The sequence below is a fragment of the Chiloscyllium plagiosum genome, unplaced genomic scaffold, assembly GCF_037043375.1.
Source record: "Chiloscyllium plagiosum isolate Xiang-an unplaced genomic scaffold, Cpla_swu_hap1 HiC_scaffold_17, whole genome shotgun sequence".
NCBI classification, from domain to species: Eukaryota; Metazoa; Chordata; class Chondrichthyes; order Orectolobiformes; family Hemiscylliidae; genus Chiloscyllium; species Chiloscyllium plagiosum.
This window is the reverse complement of record NW_028270155.1, coordinates 5,714,672-5,735,370: the sequence shown is the minus strand read 5'-3', so window position 1 is coordinate 5,735,370 and position 20,699 is coordinate 5,714,672. Positions and strand designations below refer to the sequence as shown.

Here is a 20,699-nt window from a genome sequence, read left to right as displayed (position 1 = left end):
GGAAGGAACGGTCTTTGCAGAAAGCAGATAGGAATACGGGATAACATTTTTGCATGAGGCAGGGTGGAATGAGATGTAATCCAGGTAGCTGTGGGAGTTGGTGGATTTGTAAAAAATGTCAGTGTCGTGTTGGTGGAGATGGAGAGGTCCAGGTAGGGGAGGGAGGTGTCAGAGATGGTCCAGGTGAATTTAAGGTCAGGGTGGAATGTGTTGGTGAAGTTGATGAACTGTTCAACTTCCTCTTGGGAGTACGAGCTGCCGCTGATGCAGTCATCAATGTGGCGGAGGAAATGGTGTGGAATGGTGCCAATGTAACTCTGGAAGATGGCTTGTTCCACGTAGCCAACAAAGACATAGGCATGCTGGGGCCCATGCGGGTGCCCATGGCTACCCCTTTCATTTGGAGGAAGTGGGAGGTTTCGAAGGAGAAATTGTTGAGGGTGAGGACCAGTTCAGCTAAACGAATAAGAGTGTCAGTGGAAGGGTATGGGTGGGGATGTCGGGAGAGGAAGAAATGGAGGACTTGAAGGCCCTGGTCATGGCAGATGGAGTGTAGAAGGACTGGATGTTCATGGTGAAGATGAGGCGTTGGGGGCTGGGGAAACGGAAGTCTTGGAGGAGGTGGAGGACGTTGGTGGTGTCCCGAATGTATGTGGGGAGTTCCTAGACCAGGAGTGATAGGACAGTATCGAGGTAGATGGAGATGAATATGATGGGGTAGACGTAGGTGAGACGATGGGTCAGCCGAAGTAGTCAGGCTTGTGGATCTTGGGTAGGAGGTAGAATTGGATGGTGCGGAGTTCCTGAACTATGTGGTTCCCGAACTCTCCTCTACATTGGGGAGACCAGAAGCCTTTTCACAGAGCGCTTCAGAGAACAACTCCAGGACATCCACACCAATCAACCCCACTGCTCCGTGGCCCAACATTTCAACTTCCCCTCCCACTCTGCCAAGGACATGCAGTTCCTGGGCCTCCTTCACCGCCACTCCCTCACCATCCGATGCCTGGAAGAAGAACGCCTCATCTTCTGCCTCGAAACACTTCAACCCCAGGGCATCAATGTGGACTTCACCAGTTTCTTCATTTCTCCTCCCCCCACCTTACCCCAGTTCCAAACTTCCAGCTCAGCACTGCCCTCATGGCCTGACCCACCTGTCAATCTTCCTTCCCACCTATCCGCTCCACCCTCCTCTCCGACCTATCATCTTGACCCCCACCTCCATCCACCTATTGCATTCCCAGCTACCTTCCCCCCAGCCCCATATCCTCCCCATTTGTCTCTCCACCCTCGAGGTTCCCAGCCTCATTCTTGATGAAGGGCTTTTGCCTGAAATGCTGATTCTCCTGCTCCTCGGATGCTGTCTGACCTGCTGTGCTTTTCCAGCACCACTCTAATCTTAGCTCTAATCTCCAGCATCTGCGGTACCCACTTCAGCCTATATGGCTTCAGTAAGGCATTCGACAAGGTTCCTCAGGGAGACTGGTTAGCAAGGTTAGATCTCGCGGAATACAGGGAGAAGTAGCCATTTGGATACAGAACTGACTCAAAGGTAGAAGACAGAGGGTGGTGGTGGGGGGTCGCTTTACAGACTGGAGATGTACCACAAGGATCGGTGCTGGGTCCACTGCTTTTTGTCATTTATATAAATGATTTGGATGCGAACTTCGGAGGTATAGTTTGCAGATGACACCAAAATTGGAGGTGTAATGGAGAGCAAAGAAGGTTACCACAGAATACAATGGGATCTTGATAGATGGGTTAATGGGCCAGGGAGTAGCAGATGGAGTAAATTTAGATAAACGTGAGGTGCTGCATTTTGGAAAGGCAAATCAGGGCAGGATTTTTACAATTAATGGTAAGGTCCTGAGGAGTGTTGCTGAACAAAGAGACTTTGGACTGCAGGTTCATAATTCCTTGAAAGTGGCGTCGCAGGTAGATAGGATAGTGAAGAAGGGGTTTAGTATATTTTCTTTATTGGTCAGAACACTGAGTATAGGAGATGGGATGTCATGGTGCGGCTGTACAGGACATTGATTCGGCCACTTTTGGAATATTATTTGAAATTCTGTTGTCCCTTCTATAGGAAGGATATTATGAAACTTGGAAATGTTCAGAAAAGATTTCCAAGAATGTTTCCAAGATTGGAAGGTTTGAGCTATAGGGAGATGCTGAAGGTTTGGGCTATTTTCCCTGAAGTGTCAGAGGCTGAGGGATGACCTTATAGAGTTTTATAAAATCATGAGGTGCATAGATAGGGTAAATTTACAAGGTCTTTTCCCTGGGTTGGGGGAGTCCAGAACTAGACAGCATAGGTTTAGGGTGAGACGGGAAAGATTTAAAAGGGACCTAAGGGGCAACTTTTTCACACAGAACACAGAGGGTAGTGCTTAAAAATATGGGGTAGACCATTTAGGACAGAGCTCAGGAGAAACTTCTTCACCCAGAGAGTGGTGGCTGTGTGGAATGCTCTGCCCCAGAGGGCAGTGGAGGCCCAATCTCTGGATTCATTTAAGAAGGAGTTGGATAGCTCTCAAAGATAGTGGAATCAAGGGTTATGGAGATAAGGCAGGAACAGGATACTGATTAGGAATGATCAGCCATGAATATATTGAATGGCGGTGCAGGCTCGAAGGGCTGAATGGCCTACTCCTGCACCTATTGTCTATTGTATATGGAATGAGCTGCCACAGGAAGTGGTGGAGGTTGGTACAATTACAACATTTAAAAGGCATATGGATGTATATGAATAGGAAGAGTTTAGAGTGATATGGGCCAAGTGCTGGCAAATGGGACTAGATTAAATTAGGATAGTTGGTCAGCATGAACTGGTTGGACTGAAGTGTCTGTTTTCATGCTGTACACCTCTGTGATTCTATCTATATGTAAACTCATTGTGGTCTGGCACCAGGTTCTACAAGTTTATACAATTATTTTCTGAGATTTATTTTTCTGCACTTGTGTGTCCTTGAGTCCCACAAGGTATGTTGCCTAACTGATGCCAAGGTAATGGTCAGCGTGAACCAGCTTAGAAGGATATCAGAGAAAAAGGAGAGGATCCAGTCATCATGATCTGTTGGGATCAATAATGGTAGGCAAGAAGTCCTGTTGTAGAGTACAGGGACTGAGAGCTAAATTAACAAACAGAAGCTAAAGGATTATAATGTCTGGATTATTATCCATGCTGCATTTAAGAAAGAAAGTAGGGGGAATTTCCTCTCTCAGACAACAGTGAATCTGTGAAATTATGTACAGAGCTGAAGAGTTTGGGTTGTGAAGTATATTCAAGGCTGAAATATACAGATTTTTAATCAGTAAGGGAATCAATGATTATAAGGAAAAGGCAGGAAAGTAGAGTTAAGAATTATCATTTCAACCATGATGTCACTGAACAGTGGAGAAGACTCACTGGGATGAATGAAAATTTATTTTCCCATATCTTGTATCTTAAATTGACAGTCAATTTCAATGTTGGGGAAACCCTAACCCGAGTCCTATATTTTGGAAATTGATAATGGTGACATTTTCAATGAGTCTAAGAAAATCTATGCATGCTAAATTTTTACTTTGCAGGTATATCTTCAATAGAAAAAGACTTCAGCAAGCAAATGATGCCAAAGACTGCAAAATTAAATTGGAAACAGTGACTTTCCAAAATCAAGGTAAGCAAATGAGCAATTAAAAGAATAATGCCACTGAATATTTACTAATTTGCAAGAGCAGCTATGTTCCATCATGGAGTTTTAAATTGGGTTTGCAGATGATCTAACTATAATCTTCCAAAGTTCGGCCGCTTTTAGAATACTGTGTACAGTTCTGGTCGCCACATTACCAAAAGGATGTGGACACTTTGGAGAGGGTGCAGATAATGTTTATGAGGATGTTGCCTGGTGTGGAAGGTGCTAGCTATGAAGAGAGGTTGAGTAGGTTAGGATTGTTTTCATTAGAAAAAAGGAGATTGAGGGGGGACCTGATTGAGGTCTACAAAATCATGAAGGGTATGTGCAGGGTGGATAGAGATAAGCTTTTTCCCAGGGTGAGGATTTAATTATGAGATGTCACACGTTCAAGGTGAGAGGTGAAAAGTTTAAGGGGGATACACGCAGAAAGTACTTTACACAGAGGGTGGTAGGTGCCTGGAACACGTTGCCAGCAAAGGTAGTAAAGGTAGGCACGGTAGATTCATTTAAGGTACGTCTGGACAGATGCATGAGTAGGTGGGGGACAGAGGGGTGCAGATGCTTAGGAATTGGGCGATAGGTTTAGACAGTGGATTTGGATCGGCTAAGGCTTGGAGGGCCGAAGGATCTGTTCCTGGGCTGTAAATTTTCTTTGTTCTTTGTTGAAAGGTCTCTTGACTCAGAAACTATTTTGTAAAATTGGCAAATTGTGTATATCCTTCATTATTTCGTAGCCGCAAAGAACCAAGGAATTGTAGTCAGTTAGCCTAAGAATTCTTGGCTAGAAATTACTAGAAGTCCATAAATAAAGATATGGTGACTGAGCACTTTGAAACATTTTAGTTGATTAAAAAGCCTATGTGAATTTATAAAGGTTAGACCATGCCTGAATACATGACTGACATGATGGTAAGGTGAATGACAATGAGTATTATTCAGATCATAGAATGTCCACAGTGCATAGTGATAATCACTGTGCCATTATGCCATCCTTGGATGTATCTTTTTTTCTACTCAATTGTGGAATCTGAGCATTGCTGGCTAGCATTTATTGCCCGTCTCTGGTTGACCTTGAGAAGTGGTGGTGAGCTGCCATTTTAACTCACCGCATTCATCTACTGTGGATTGATCCACAATGCCATTGGGAATGGAATTCCAGGATTTTGGAGCAACAGACAGTGAAGGAACAGCGATATATTTCCAAGTCAGGCTTGGAGGGGAACATGAGGTTGGTGATGTTCCTATATATCTGCTGCCCTTATCCTTCTAGATGGGAGTAGTCATGGATTTGGAAGGTACTGTCTGAGAATCTTTGATGAATTTCTGCAGTGCATCTTGTAGACAGCACATACCACTGTTCCTGAGCATCCGGCGTGAAGTGAGTGGATGCTTGTGGATGTAGTAGCAATCTTGTGTGTCTCCAGAAGGCATTTGATAAATGCTAACTAAAGTTGAAGTGCATGAAATTAAGGTAAAGTATTGACCTAGTTAGGACATTGTCTAAGCAGCAGAAGACAAAGATTAGGGATGATATGCAGGTACACTGTTTGGCAAGGTAGATACTCTTTATTTTTATCCATTTGGGGGAATCAATACCTCCAGCAATCAGAAAATCATAAGCGGAAAAAATAGCCAATCATTCTGAACAAAAAAAGGATTCAAATTAAGACGAGAGGTCTGATCTAAAACTAATCTAAAGTTTTGGGGACTTCCAAAAAAAAACACTAGCTGCAAAATAAACCTAAAATTCCAAGTCTTAGGCATGACAGTGTTTATGGGACACTGCATACTTATTGTTTTGCTTTCTTGTTATTATTAAAATGGCATAATAACTATAAATGTAAAAACAAATCAGACCTAATTGACAAAGTATGGTGAGTTCAAATTAGTAAGGACAAATTATTGTAAGTTCTGCACACAAAGATTGATTAACACATCAAATGGATTCTGAAGAAGCGACTAGGGTGAAACTGTGGAATTAGTGAAGAAACAATCGAATGTTGCATTAGTGATAAATTTCAAGGTCCTTTTGGATGCATGAACTAAGAAAAGTTAAATGTTGGGCCTTCTTCATCTATGATTATCTTGAGATATCTCAAGTAAGGGAACCCTTAGGAAGTAGCGACCATAATATGGTAGAGTTCAGTCTGGAGTTTGAAAGGGAGAAGGCAAAATCGGATGTAATGGTGTTACAGTTGAATAAAGGTAATTATGAGGGCATGAGAGAGGAACTGACTAAAATAGACTGGAAGCAGAGGCTAACCGGGAAGACAGTAGAGCAAAAATGGCAGGAGTTTGTAGGTATAATTGAGGACACTGTACAGAGGTTCATTCCCAAGAAAAGAAAGATTAACCGGGGAGGGATTAGACAACCTTGGCTGACAAAGGAAGTCAGGAAATGTATTAAAGAAAAAGAGAGATCCTATAAAGTGGCTAAGAACAGTGGGAAATCAGAAGATTGGGAAGGATACAAAAGCAAATAGAGGATAACAAAGAGTGTAATAAGAAATGAGAGGATCAAATATGAAGGTAGGCTAGCCAGTAATATTAGAAATAATACTAAAAGTTTCTTTCAGTACATAAGAAACAAACGACAGGCAAAAGTAGACATTGGGCCACTTCAAACTGATGCAGGAAGCCTAGTGATGGGAGATAAGGAAATAGCAGGAGAACTTAACAAGTACTTTGCGTCAGTTTTTACAGTGGAAGACATGAGTAATATCCCAAAAATTAAAGGGTGTCACGGGGCTGAGTTGAGTATGGTTGCCATTACGAAAGAGATAGCGCTAGAAAAGTTAAAAAATCTTAAAATTGATAAATCTCCTGGCCCCGATGGGATACACCCTAGAGTTCTGAGAGAGGTGGCTGAGGAAATAGCAGAGGCATTGGTTGAGATCTTTCAAGAGTCACTGGAGTCAGGAAAGGTCCCGGATGATTGGAAGATGGCTGTTGTAACCCCCTTGTTCAAGAAAGGATCAAGGCAAAAGATGGAAAATTATAGGCCAATCAGCTTAACCTCGGTTGTTGGTAAAATTCTAGAATCCATCATTAAGGATGAGGTTTTCTAAATTCTTGGAAGAGCAGAGTCTGATTAGAACAAGTCAACATGGATTTAGTAAAGGGAGAAAGTGAGGTCTGCAGATGCTGGAGATCAAAGTTGAAACTTTATTGCTGGAACAGCACAGCAGGTCAGGCAGCATCCAGGGAACAGGAGATTCGACGTTTCGGGCACAGGCCCTTCTTCAGGAATCCTGAAGAAGGGCCTGTGCCCGAAACGTCGAATCTCCTGTTCCCTGGATGCTGCCTGACCTGCTGTGCTGTTCCAGCAATAAAGTTTCAACTTTAGTAAAGGGAGGTCATGCCTGACAAACCTGTTGGAATTTTTTGAAGAGGTAACAAGTAGGTTAGACCAGGGAAATCCAGTGGATGTGGTCTATCTAGACTTTCAAAAGGCCTTTGATAAGGTGCCACACGGGAGGCTGCTGAGCAAGGTGAGGGCCCATGGTGTTCGAGGTGAGCTGCTGGGATGGATTGAGGATTGGCTGTCTAACAGAAGGCAGAGAGTTGGGATAAAAGGTTCTTTTTCAGAATGGCAGCCGGTGACGAGCGGTGTCCCGCAGGGTTCGGTGCTGGGGCCACAGCTGTTCGCATTATATATTAATGATTTGGATGAGGGAACCGAGGGCATTCTAGCGAAGTTTGCCGATGATACGAAGTTAGGTGGACAGGCAGGTAGTACTGAGGAAGTGGGGAGGCTGCAGAAGGATCTAGACAGGTTGGGAGAGTGGTCCAGGAAATGGCTGATGGAATTTAACGTGAGCAAGTGCGAGGTCTTGCACTTTGGCAAAAAGAATAAAAGCATAGACTACTTTCTAAATGGTGAGAAGATTAATAAAGCCAAAGCACAAAGGGATCTGGGAGTGCTAGTCGAGGATTCTCTAAAGGTAAACATGCAGGTTGAGTCTGTGATTAAGAAAGCGAATGCAATGTTGTCTCTTATCTCAAGAGGGTTGGAATATAAAAGCAGAGATGTACTACTAAGACTTTATAAAGCTCTGGTTAGGCCCCATTTGGAGTACTGTGTCCAGTTTTGGTCCCCACACCTCAGGAAGGACATACTGGCACTGGAACGTGTCCAGCGGAGATTCACACGGATGATCCCTGGAATGACAGGTCTAACATATGAGGAACGGCTGAGGATACTGGGATTGTATTCGTTGGAGTTTAGAAGATTAAGGGGAGACTTAATAGAGACGTACAAAATAATACATGGCTTGGAAAAGGTGGATTGTAGGAAATTGTTTCCGTTAGACGAGGAGACTAGGACCCGTGGACACAGCCTTAGAATTAGAGGGGGTCATTTCAGAACAGAAATGCGGAGACATTTCTTCAGCCAGAGAGTGGTGGGCCTGTGGAATTCATTGCCACGGAGTGCAGTGGAAGCCGGGACGCTAAATGTCTTCAAGGCCGAGATTGATAGATTCTTGTTGTCTAGAGGAATTAAGGGCTACGGGGAGAACGCTGGTAAGTGGAGCTGAAATGCGCATCAGCCATGATTGAATGGCGGAGTGGACTCGATGGGCCGAATGGCCTTACTTCCACTCCTATGTCTTATGGTCTTATGGACCCAGCTAAAACAAAAAACCAAAATAAAAGTTGGACAAGTTAGTTTGTACTAATGGTATAGCAGGCAATTGAGGATCAGCTTTTCCACTGACAACTATTGGAGTAATTGATGCTAAAGAAAAAGAGAATGATAGTTTAAATTGATGTTCTTTTATCATCCTAAAATTGACATCTCAAGCACAAGAACCTTAAATCTCAGAACTTACAAAGAGGCAGGATATGGAGGAATCAAAGTCTGTGAGATGGATTGCCATCCATGTGTTTGTTTGCAAGTTCTTTGTCATTCAAAGTAGAAATAATGATTTTTAAAATCTTTTAGATGTCAATTGACATTGTAAAAATGCCTGCACAGCACAGTGAAAATCCATATTGTGGGGATCAAATGGGATTGACAAAGAACTGTCAGGAGGTAAGTGGAATCTGATATCCTCTCTCTCTCATCACCTGGTGGCCAGTTATGAATATAGCTAAACTTCCTGCATTTATCTAGGATCTCCACCCCCACAATCAGCTAATAAAATCAAACTGCTGCTGTGTAAGGAATTGCGGCAGCCATTTTGCAAACAGAAGCTCATGCGTTTTGGTGTTTTAGTCATTGATAGACATGAAGGGACATTCCCATAAAAACATTAATCCACCTTTTTCAGATGCTGACTGACTTGCCATGTATTTCCAGCATTTGTGTTTTGTTTATCCTTTAAACCAATTCACTTTTTTTCACTACTTACGTATCAAAAAAGATGTTGTACCTCTTTTTAAAGTCTAGCTTGTCTTGTGTTTTCTGCTCTTCCCTTGATGTACTTTGTCTTAGAAGTTTAGCTTCAGGTACAGTTATTGACTGGTTTGATGGTTTTCCACATTGCACAGACCAAGACTTTTCACCATGTTGCTGGCCCATTTCTGGAACTCTATTTCTGTTCTGTGTGTCAGGAGATATGCTTTGGCCACCACTGCATGTACGGCCAATGGGCAAATCGTGTTGCTGGCTATTCATATTCCTTGCTTCAGCATCAGAACTCAATTTGTCAGAATTCCCAAACTGATCTGCATTTCTATTGACTCTGTGTATTTCGTGTGAAACATCATCTTCTACAAATATCTGTCGTTTTACTTTTTCCTGAGAAAATAAAGGGCAGAAAATTGGTTTCTACCATTTTACAAGTTATTTTTTGTTTTGCTTTCAATTAACAGGTATATAACAATTTAAAATGAGTACACTGTGTACAGGTTGTTCTGCTATAATGCACATTTTGTTAACACAAATTCATTATAACATGATTGACAAACTGGGTGCACTGTTTCTAATGTTATGAAGATGTGGGTGTACTGTACCTTTAGAAGATAGAACATAGAACAATACAGCGCAGAACAGGACATTTGGCCCTCAATGTTGTGCCGACCTGTGAACTATTCTCAGCTCGTCCCCCTACACTATCCCAAAATCATCCATGTGCTTATCTAAGGATTGTTTAAATCTCCCTAATATGGCTGAGTTGACTACATTAGCAGGTAGGGCATTCCACGCTCTTACCACTCTCTGAGTAAAGAATCTGCCTCTGACATCTGTCTTAAATCTATCACCGCTCAATTTGTAGTTATGCCCCCTCGTACAAGCTGACGTCATCAGCCGAGGAAAAAGATTTTCACTGTCTACCCTATCTAATCCTTTGATCATCTTGTATGTCTCTATCAAACCCCCTCTTAGCCTTTTTCTTTCCAATGAGAACAGACCCAAGTCTCTCAGCCTTTCCTCATAAGACCTTCCCTCCTGACCAGGCAACATCCTGGTAAATCTCTCTGCACCTTTTCCAATGCTATCACATCCTTCCTGTAATGAGGCAACCAGAACTGTACACAATATTCTAAGTGTGGCCGCACCAGCGTTTTGTATAGTTGCACCATGATATTGCAGTTCTGGAACTCAGTCCCTCTACCAATGAAACCTAACACACCGTATGCCTTCTTAACAGCACTATCCACCTGGGTGGCAACTTTCAGAGATCTATGCACAAGGACTCCAAGATCCCTCTGCACATCCATACTACCGAGAATCTTTCCATTGACCCAATACTCTGCCTTCCTGTTATTCTTCCCCAAGTGCCTCACCTCACATTTAGCTGCATTGAACTCCATTTGCCACCTCTCAGCCCATTCTGCAGTTTATCCAAGTCCCCCTGCAACCTGTAGCATTCTTCCAAACTGTCCACTACTCCATCGACTTTAGTGTTGTCTGCAAATTTACTAATTCATCCACCTATGCCTGCATCTAAGTCATTTATAAAAATGATTAGATTAGATTACAGTGTGGAAACAGGCCCTTCGGCCCAACAAGTGCACACCGACCCGCTGAAGCGCACCCACCCAGACCCATTCCCCTACATTTACCCCTGCACCTAACACTACGGGCAATTTAGCATGGCCAATTCACCTAACCTGCACATTTTTTGGACTGTGGGAGGAAACCGGAGCACCCGGAGGAAACCCACGCAGACACGGGGAGAATGTGCAAACTCCACACAGAGAGTCGCCTGAGGCGGGAATTCAACCGGGTCTCTGGCGCTGTGAGGCAGCAGTGCTAACCACTGTGCCGCCCACCGACTTTAGTGTCGTCTGCAAATTTACTAATCCATCCACTTATGCCTGCGTCTAAGTCATTTATAAAAATGACAAACAGCATTGGTCCCAAAACAGATCCTTGTGGCACACCACTAGTGACTGGACTCCAGACTGAATATTTTCCATCAACCACCACTCGCTGCCTTCTTTCAGAAAGCCAGTTTCTAATCCAAACTGCTAAATCACCCCCCAATTCCATGCCTGTGCATTTTCTCCATCAGCCTACCATGTGGAACCTTATCAAAGGCTTTACTGAAGTCCATGTATACCATCTCAACTGCTCTACCCTTATCTACATGCTTGGTCACCTTCTCAAAAAACTCAATGACGTTTGTGAGACATGACCTGCCCTTGACGAAACCATGTTGACTATCTGAAATCAAATTGTTGCTTGCTAGATGATTATAAATCTTATCTCTTATTGTCCTTTCCAAAACCTTTCCTTCAACAAAAGTAAGGCTCACTGGTCTATAATTATCTGGGTCATCTCTGCTGCCCTTCTTGAACAAGGGCACAACACTTGCAATCCTCTAGTCCTCAGGTACTAAACCTGTAGACAATGATGACTCAAATATCAAAGCCAAAGGCTCTGCTATCTCCTCCCTAGCTTCCCAGAGAAGCCTCGGATAAATCCCATCTGTCCCAGGGGACTTCTCTACTTTCTGTCGTTTTACTTTTTCCTGAGAAAATAAAGGGCAGAAAATTGGTTTCTACCATTTTACAAGTTATTTTTTGTTTTGCTGGTTGCCTGGAAACAACAAAACAGATTCGAATTAGGCCCACCAGTTTAAATTATACACCAAAAAATACCAAACACCAATCAAGTTTGAATTTAGTATATTGACAATCTTAAAAGCCAATGACACAATCCAATACTTTGTGGTTATAAGACTAGGGAAAATTGAACAGTTGAGAGGAGAACTACCAATCCATTAGCATGTAAAATGACTGCCTGAAAAATAGCTCTCTTAAAAGGTACCTGTGAAGCAGAATCCCCAAGAAGAAGAAAGGAAGACCAAAATTCAGAGAAAACGAAAGCTGCCTGATTTTGAGATAAGAAGTGTTGTTTTGTAAATCTTAATCAGGAGTTTTATTGGACTAGTATTATAGAAGGAAAGGTAAAAGATAGGTTTGAGGAAGGAATTGTAAATAGTTGTTATACTTTAAGAAATAAAGTTGTTAATTTTTACTTTAACTAGTTCTTGGCCTAGTGAATTTTCACAGACTTCACAGGATAAATCTTTTCTGTGTTGCTGGCTTTAAATTAAGCAAGAGAGTTTACCCTGTGTCATAACACTAAAGTGCTAAGTTTAAAATGTGCATTGGTTATAACGCGATTCTGACCCCATTAATTTAAATGATGCTGCTATTTATGTGATTTTCTTATAACACAGGTTTGTACAAGAATGGAACTACCGCGTTATAGCAGAACTGACTGTAAATGGGTCACTTGCCCATTCCGCACACAGCAGTGATTAAATGCATCACTCAGCTCCATGTTTTCTACTGATTTGGCTATGATATTGGTCATAGCACCACAACTGATCTCCACACTTCCAGACAAAGCAGGAAACATTTGCCATGGCTTTCACCTCCTGATCAATATCCAATGAATTCTGCTGCAAAATGAATGTACGTGAACATCAAGGAAGTGAAAGAACTGGTTTATGTTAATTTTGATACCCAAATGGCAGCTCTGCTTTATCTACTGCCTATTTCATTGTTAAAGAATGGCCTATGAATAATGTATTACAGTGTTCAGCAGTTACGGAACTTGTACGTCAGCTGTATTTCATGTCTTTTGTAAAAGCAGGGGATAAAACTGAGGTAGAAGAAAAAACATCAGTGATGTCAAACAATGACATTGACCGTGGCTTGATGTGATTTTGAACTCATATTTTGCTGATTTATTCAATTTATGAAGGAGAGGACTCATGTGGGGGACAGATGAAACATTATGAAGAAAGGACAATGCATTAGAGGTAGTCAGTATGGTTTTGTGAGGGAAAGGTCATGCCTCACAAGCCTTATTGAATTCTTTGAGGATGTGACAAAACACATTGATGAAGGTAGAGCAGTTGATGTGCTATATATGCATTTTAGCAAGGCGTTTGATAAGGTTCCTCATGGTAGGTTTATTCAGAAACCAAAGAGGCATGGGATAGAAGGAAATGTGGCTGTTTGGATACAGAATTGGCGTGCCCACAGAAGACAAAGGGTGGTAGATGAAAAGTATTCAGCCTGAAGCTCAGTAACCAGTGGTGTTCCACAGGGATCTATTCTGGAACCTCTGCTCTTTGTGATTTTTATAAATGACTTGGATGAGGAAGTGGAAGGGTGGATTAATAAGTTTGCCGATGACACGAAGATTGGTGGAGTTGTGGAGGGCTGTTGTAGGTTATAACGGAACATTAACAGTTGCAGAACTGGGCTGATAAGTGACAGATGGAGTTCAACCTGGAAAAGTGTGAAGTGATTCATTTTGGAAGGTCGAATTTGAAAGCAAATTACAGGATTAAAGGCAGGATTTCTGGCAGTGTGGAAGAACAGAGGGATTTTGGTGTCCATGTCCATAGATCCTACAAAGTTGCCACCCAAGTTGACAGGTTTGTTAAGAAGGCATATGATGTGGTGGCTTTCATTAGCAGGGGGATTGAGTTTAAGAGCTGTGAGAATATACTGCAAGTCTATAAAGCCCTGGTTAGACCACACTTGGAATATTGTGTTCAGTTCTGGTCGCCTCATTATAGAATGGATGTGAAAGCTTTAGAGAGGGTGCAGAGATGATTTACTAGAATGCTGCCTGGACTGGAGGGCATGTCTTATGAAGAAAGGTTAAGGGAGCTTCGGCTTTTCTCATTGGAGCAAAGAAGGATGAGAGATGACTTGATAGAGGTGTACAAGATAGGGTGGCTAGCCAGAGACTTTTTCCCTGGGCGGAAACAGCTATCACGAGGGGGCATAATTCTAAGGTAATTGTGGAAGATTTAGGGGAGATGTCAGAGTTCAGTTCTTTACACAGAGGTTCGTGGGTGCGGGGAATGCACTGCCACCAGTGGTCATAGCGATAGATATATTGGAGATATTTAAGTGACTCTTGGATAGGTACATGGATGATAGCAAAATGCAGGGTATGTAGGTCAGTTCGATCTTCGAGTAGGATAAAAGGTCGGCACCACATCGAGGGCCGAAGGGCCTGTACTGTACTGTACCGTTCTATGTTGTAATGTGATAGCACGTTGGGAGTGGAAAAAAGAGGAGTTCACTAGCAACTAAAGACAAGGTAGGGAAAGTGATAAAAAGACAGAAGCTTGAGCTTTTTATCTCAATGAACACTGTGTTCATAACAAGACGAATGAATTGATAATACAAACAGAAATAAATCAGTATGACATGAGGTTTGGATGCAAGAACAGGAAGAAAAGAAAAGGTAAGATAAGGTCAATAAAAGATAAGATCAATACTGGAATGAAAAATTATCTTGATTTGGAGAATCAAAATGTAGAATCAGTTTACATGGAGATAAAAAATAGCAAAGGAAAGAAGTCACTAGTGGAAATGGTTTACAGGCTCCATGACAGCAGCTACACTGTGGGACTGAATGAAAATAAAGAAATAATAGGGTCTTGTTGGAACGAACTGCAATAATAGTGAGTGATTTTAATCATCAAATAGATTAGACAAACTATATTATTAAAGGTAGCCTGGAGACGAATTCATAGAATGTATTCAGAACAGTTTTGTCAAATAATAAATTCTAGAACAAACAGGGCTAGCCTAGACTCTGTAACATATAATGAGGCAGGAAAATTAGTTAAGGTACTCAGAATAAAGAATCTTCTCGGAAAGAGGGACCACAGCATGGTGGGTCTATGCAACATTCAGCTCAAGGGTGATAAACGTGGGTCCGAAACTACCATCCTAAACTGAAATAAAGGAACCTACAAGAGTTGAGAGAATTGAGTTAAAGATAAGATCATGAGAAGCAGACACAGACATTTAAGGAGGACGTTAATAATTTCAACAAAGATATATTCTATTGAGAAGGAAAGACTCCATAAAAAGGATGCCTTATCTATGGCTAAACAAGGAAGTTAAAGACAATATCAAACTTATAAAACATGCAATGCTTCAAAGATTAGTAGGTCAGGAGATTTGGAAAATTTTAGAAACTAGCAAGAGATAGCTTTAAAAAGTGAGAAAATTGGGAGGACAGTTCTAGAGTCATACAGTAATGTTCCATTTGGTCCAATCAGTCCATTCCAACCATGTTCCCAAACCAAACTCGTCCCACTTACCTGCATTTGGCCCATATTCCTCCAAACCTTTCTATTCATGTACATATCGAAATGTCTTTTAAATGTTATAACTGTACTTGCATCTACCACCTCTTCTGGCAGTTTGTTCCACATATGAACCACTGTCTGTGTAAAAAAGCTCCCATGTCCTTTTTAAATCTTTCTCCTCTCATCTTAAAAATATGCCCCCTAGCTTTGAACTCCCCCACCCTGAAGCTCCCCTATCTATGCCCTTTGTGATTTTATAAACCTCTCAAGGTCACTCCTCAGCCTTCTACACTCCAGTGAAGAAAGTCCCAACCTATCCAGCCTATCTTTATAACTCAAACCTTCTAATCCCAGCATTATCCTGGTAAGTATTTTCTGAACTCTCTCCAATTTAATAATATCCTTCCTAAAGCAGGGTGACCAGAACTGCTCATAGTACTCCAGAAGAGGCCTCATGTCCTATACAACCTCAACATGACATCCCAACCACCAATTTCAAAGGTCTGTACAATGAAGGCAAGCAAGTGTGCTAAATGCCTGAAAACTAACAATAAATATTAAAAGGGAGTTTAAACATAGGAACAAAGTAGACTATTCAGCCCAATGACCCCGACCCACCATTCAATATGATCATGGCTAATCAAACACTTCAACACCTTTTACTCACATCACCCTCATAAGCCGGTACAGGAGGTCCCCAATTTATAAACGTACAACTTACAAACATGGGTGCAATTTTAAATATCCAACACACCAAGATTTCCTGTACTTACTCACAGCTGCTAAAATGTTGTCCTGCATTGTGTTCCAACCTGCATACAAATAGAACTGTGAACGGACTCAGAATCAGAACCTGTTCACAACCCAGGGATTGCCTCTACGCCAATTCTTATCAGATATCTCTAAATCTCTACCTTGAACATACTCAAAGACTGATATTCCACAGCTGTCTGTGGTACAGAACTCCAAAAGTTCACAACCCTCAGATTAAAGTAATTTTTCTTCATCTCCGATCTAAACATAGAAATGTAGAAGATAGGAGCAGGATGAGGCCATTCGACCTTTTGAGCCTGCTCCGCCATTCATCATGATCATGGCTGACCGTCCAATTCAATAGCCTAATCCTGCTTTCTCCCCATAACCTTTGATCCCATTTGCCCCAAGTGCTATATCTAACTGCCTCTAGAGGCATCTCTCTCATTTAAAACTATATCATCTGGTTCTAGATTCCCCGACGAGGGGAAATATCTTACCTGCACCTACCCTATCAGTTGTTTTCAATATTTTGTCGGTTTTAACATCTCTCATTCTTTAAAAACCTAGAAAATACAAGCACAGTTTGCCTAATATCTCTTCATAAGACAATGCCATCATCTCACGAACAAGTCTGGTGAGTCTTTATTGCATTCCCTCTATGGGAAAAATATTTTATGCAATTGAAAAAAGACTTCAATCCTCCTGTACTCAAATTGTTTTACAATAAAGGATAACGTTCCATTAGCCTTTCTAATGGCTTTCTGCATATACATATTAGCTTTCAGTGACTTATCGACAAGGACACCAATTCCCTTTGTATCTTTACACCTTCCAACCTCGTGCCACTACTATCAATACTCTGTATATCTGTTTCTCCTACCAAGTGGATAACCTCACATCTTTCCTCATTATTTTCCATCTGCCTTTTTGCGCATTCACTATCCAAAGCTACTGCAAAGGTATAAAGAAATATGACAGTGTAGAGTATTTGTATTTCCAAAATGCATTCAGTAAGGCACTACATAAAAGGTTACTTCACAAACTAAAAGTGTTGGGAGTAATATGTTAGCATGATTAAAGGATTGGCTAACTAAAGGAATCAGTCATGGAGGTGCTGGTATTGGACTGGGATGTACAAAGTGAAAAATCACAACATCAGCTTATAGTTCAACAGGTTTGTTTGGAAGCACTAGCTTTCGGAGTGCTGCTGCTCCATCAGGTGGTTGTGGAGAATAAAATTGTAAGATACAGAATTTATAGCAAAGGTTTACAGTTTGATGCAACTGAAACTATATATTGAAAAAGACCTGGATTTGACTCGAGAAATCTGCCAATAAATATAAAAATGTGTAAAGTATGGCTCCAGTTCTACCCTTTGCCTAGAGTAAAGCAATATGTAATGGTTCATGAAAACAACACTGCTTAGTAAAGGAGAAAGGATCCAATGCTTTTATAAGAATAAAGTTCAATTAAAGTGACGCACCATTAGCTGCTGATCTCGGTACTGCCTTTTATTTTCTTTATTTCTTGAAGATGTTGGATTAATTGCAGGAATAACTGAATCCTCCTCTCTGCGTTCATTCTTTCTGTGAGTTAAATCAAATTTTCTTTTCTCTGGGGTAATATCCTGATTTTTTGCCTGTCTTGTTTCACCAGTCCAGTTATCCATTTTTGTGTTATCCAAGGAAAGCTGTTCATTGGAATGCTTCAGTAGCATATCTTCTCTCTGTTTCAGCATCTTGTCTATTCCCTTGAGCAGTGGCTCACAGGACTAGTACAAAATAAATTATAGAAATATAATCAGAACTAATTTTTCAACTATTCATTAATATAGAATCTGTACTAGGGATAACATGTATTAGACATTAATCAACTGTCATGACACCTCCACCAGTGGTATTGAGATCTTTAGGCAGTAATTTCCAGCTTCACTTTCTATTAGCTCTCAGTCAGTACATTTCCTGGGATTCTTTCTACAAATAGTTTCAGCATCCCTGTGCTAATAAATGGGACAAAACTATTAACCACTGCTGGTGCCCATCTGGTATGAGAAGCACTTTCATTGAGAGAATCTGAACAATATAGGAGTGGGTTAGCTATGATGCTTCTTCTTCACAGGTGAACAGTGTCTGAAAAAGCACCTGGCAGTGCACATGAAACCATAATCCATTCACCAGTACCTTCAGGAGAAATGGGAAAGCTCCTAATCCTGCACCCACCAACCCAAATTTCTTTACTAAAGGAAACTTGACAGTCATTGTCTTTAGAACATTACACGTTGCTCCATTATAAAGAGATACTTAGGCACTATGGGCAAGAATGGGGCAGATACTACAGCCTACACAGCAAGGGATGACCAAGTCAAAGAGATACCCCAGATAATTTCCTAAAGACCACTCATAGCAACACAAGACTTCTCATAAAAGAATACCTTCTAGTTCTCTCAACTGGACAACCACTGAGAGAGAAAAACAAAGAACCAGTATATGTGGAAATTGTTTGAATATCTCTTTAAAGGTCTTCTATAACTCTTTCATCACTTTATCCAACAGTATAAGAATGATACTCGCTCAAGGCCAAACTTGCACATACAGTCTTTTACCATTAGCAGCCTCAGCTTCAAGGCCCTAAGTTCTCTCCACAAACTCTGCAACCTCTTACTATTTTAAGTTTCAAATCTTTATGGACAAAGTTTGAGCATTTAACCTTTCACCTTACAATGTGTTCAATATCTAACTTTGGCTGATAATGCTCCTTTGAACTGCCTTTGAATGTTTCACTGCAGTAAAGACAATGTAGAAATCCTAATAGCAGTTTCAAAAGAAGAAAAACTCATAATCTGAAGGAGAATTCAAACAGTTAACCTCTTCTTGCTGTTTTTCTAATGTCTTTATCCTACTTAGAAATCCTTCTGCAAATTTCCAGTAATCTTTCAGACTGTTGTTTTTGGGATAATCAATGCCATATGTAGTAACTGTGTCTCCGCTTGGTTGAACATTCTCCATCAGACTCTTCGATAGTTTCTCAGCTTAGAAAGAGACAACAGCAGGTATAAAGGTGAGCATCTAGAAAATAAGACCCAAATACAAAGATACAGAAAACCATAACATCTGCATTATCCTGCAACTAAAGTATAGGTTCACTGGCATACAGGATCCTTGAGAACTTCATATTTGGTGACTTAGTACAAACCCTTATGCACTTATGGAGAAATACAAACAAAGCTACACATTACCAAGAGCCCCCTCTCCTGACTAAAGGCAACTAATCTTCTTGCTTTGCTTTAGGGGTTTTCATTCGCCATGCTGTGTTTGTTTTGGTCTCAGGATGAAAAGGAACTGGATTATTTATTGCCTTCCTTAGTTGCCCTGAATAGGTAGTTTTTCCTTGAATTACTACAGTTCTTTTGATGATTATGTTCCAACTGTTGTGAACAGTATGGAATTCCAAGATTATAACCTTGTAACAATAAAGGAACAATAACATACATCCAGATTGTAACATGTGCTATTTGAAGGGAAACTCTGAAGTGATGTTACTTTGGTGATGTTACTGCTCTTGTCCCTTTCAGTAGTAAAGGTTTTAAGGCTAGGACCCTCTGTCGAGCATGCCAGTAGTGGAGGTAATAAATAATAATTACTTAAGTAGTGTGAGGACTTGTTAATCAGACTATTTCATCTTGGATTATGCTGAGCTTTTGACTGTCATGACTAAAGTCTTGCAAGCAATGTTAGGACTATACAGATATTTGAAATTTGAAAGGGAAAGGGTACAATCAGAAGTGACAATACTTCAGTTGAATAAAGGGAACTATGGAGATATGAGGGAGGAGCTGGCCAAAGTTCAATGGTGCAATACCCTAATAGGAATGGCAGTGGAACAACAATGGCAGGTACTTCTGGGTATAATGCAGAAGATGCAGGATCAGTTCATTCCAAAAAGGAAGAAAGATCCTAAGAGGAGGCAGGGGTGGCCATGGCTGACGAGGGAAGTTAAGAAACATATAAAGTCAAAAGAGAAAAAGTATAACATAGCATAGATGAGTGGGAAAACGGAGGACTGGGAAGCTTTTAAAGAACAACAGAGGATAACTAAGAAGGAAATACGCAGAGAAAAAATGAGGTATACAAAGAGGATAGTAAAAGCTTTTTTAGGTATGTGAAAGGAAAAAAAATGGTTAAGACTAAAATTGGGCCCTTGAAGACAGACACGGGTGAATATATTACGGGGAACAAAGAAATGGCAGAAGAGTTGAATTGGTACTTCAGATCTGTGTTCACTGGGGAAGACACATGCAATCTCGCAGAGGTAATATTGGCTGGAGGACCTGAACTGAAGGGAATTTATATTTGCCAGGAAATGGTGTTGGAGAGACTGTTAGGTCTGAAGGCTGATAAGTCCCCGGGACCTGATGGTCTACATCCCAGGGTACTGAAAGAGGTGGCTCTAGAAATCGTGGATGCATTGGTGATCATTTTCCAATCTTCTATATATTCAGGATCAGTTCCTGCGGATTGGAGGGTGGCTAATGTTGTCCCACTTTTTAAGAAAGGAGGGAGAGAGAAAGCAGGAATTATAGACCAGTTAGTCTGACCTCAGTGGTGGGAAAGATGCTGGAGTCAATTATAAAGGATGAAATTATGACACATCTGGATAGCAGTAACAGGATAGGTCAGCGTCAGCATGGATTTATGAAGGGGAAATCATGCTTGACTAATCTTCTGGGATTTTTTGA

At 41.2% G+C, this 20,699-nt stretch overlaps 1 protein-coding gene across 1 annotated transcript in view; it reads right to left on the bottom strand.

The window, feature by feature from the left end:
- Positions 1–20,699, bottom strand: part of terb1 (telomere repeat binding bouquet formation protein 1) — a 173,577-nt gene that overhangs the window by 86,577 nt on the left and 66,301 nt on the right. The window contains exons 12-14 of the mRNA XM_087996134.1: positions 18,829–18,992; positions 17,448–17,735; positions 9,056–9,423 (exon numbers count right to left, since the gene is read on the bottom strand). Coding sequence (XP_087852260.1) covers positions 9,056–9,423; positions 17,448–17,735; positions 18,829–18,992 — 820 coding nt within the window. The remainder of the gene's footprint in view (positions 1–9,055; positions 9,424–17,447; positions 17,736–18,828; positions 18,993–20,699) is intronic.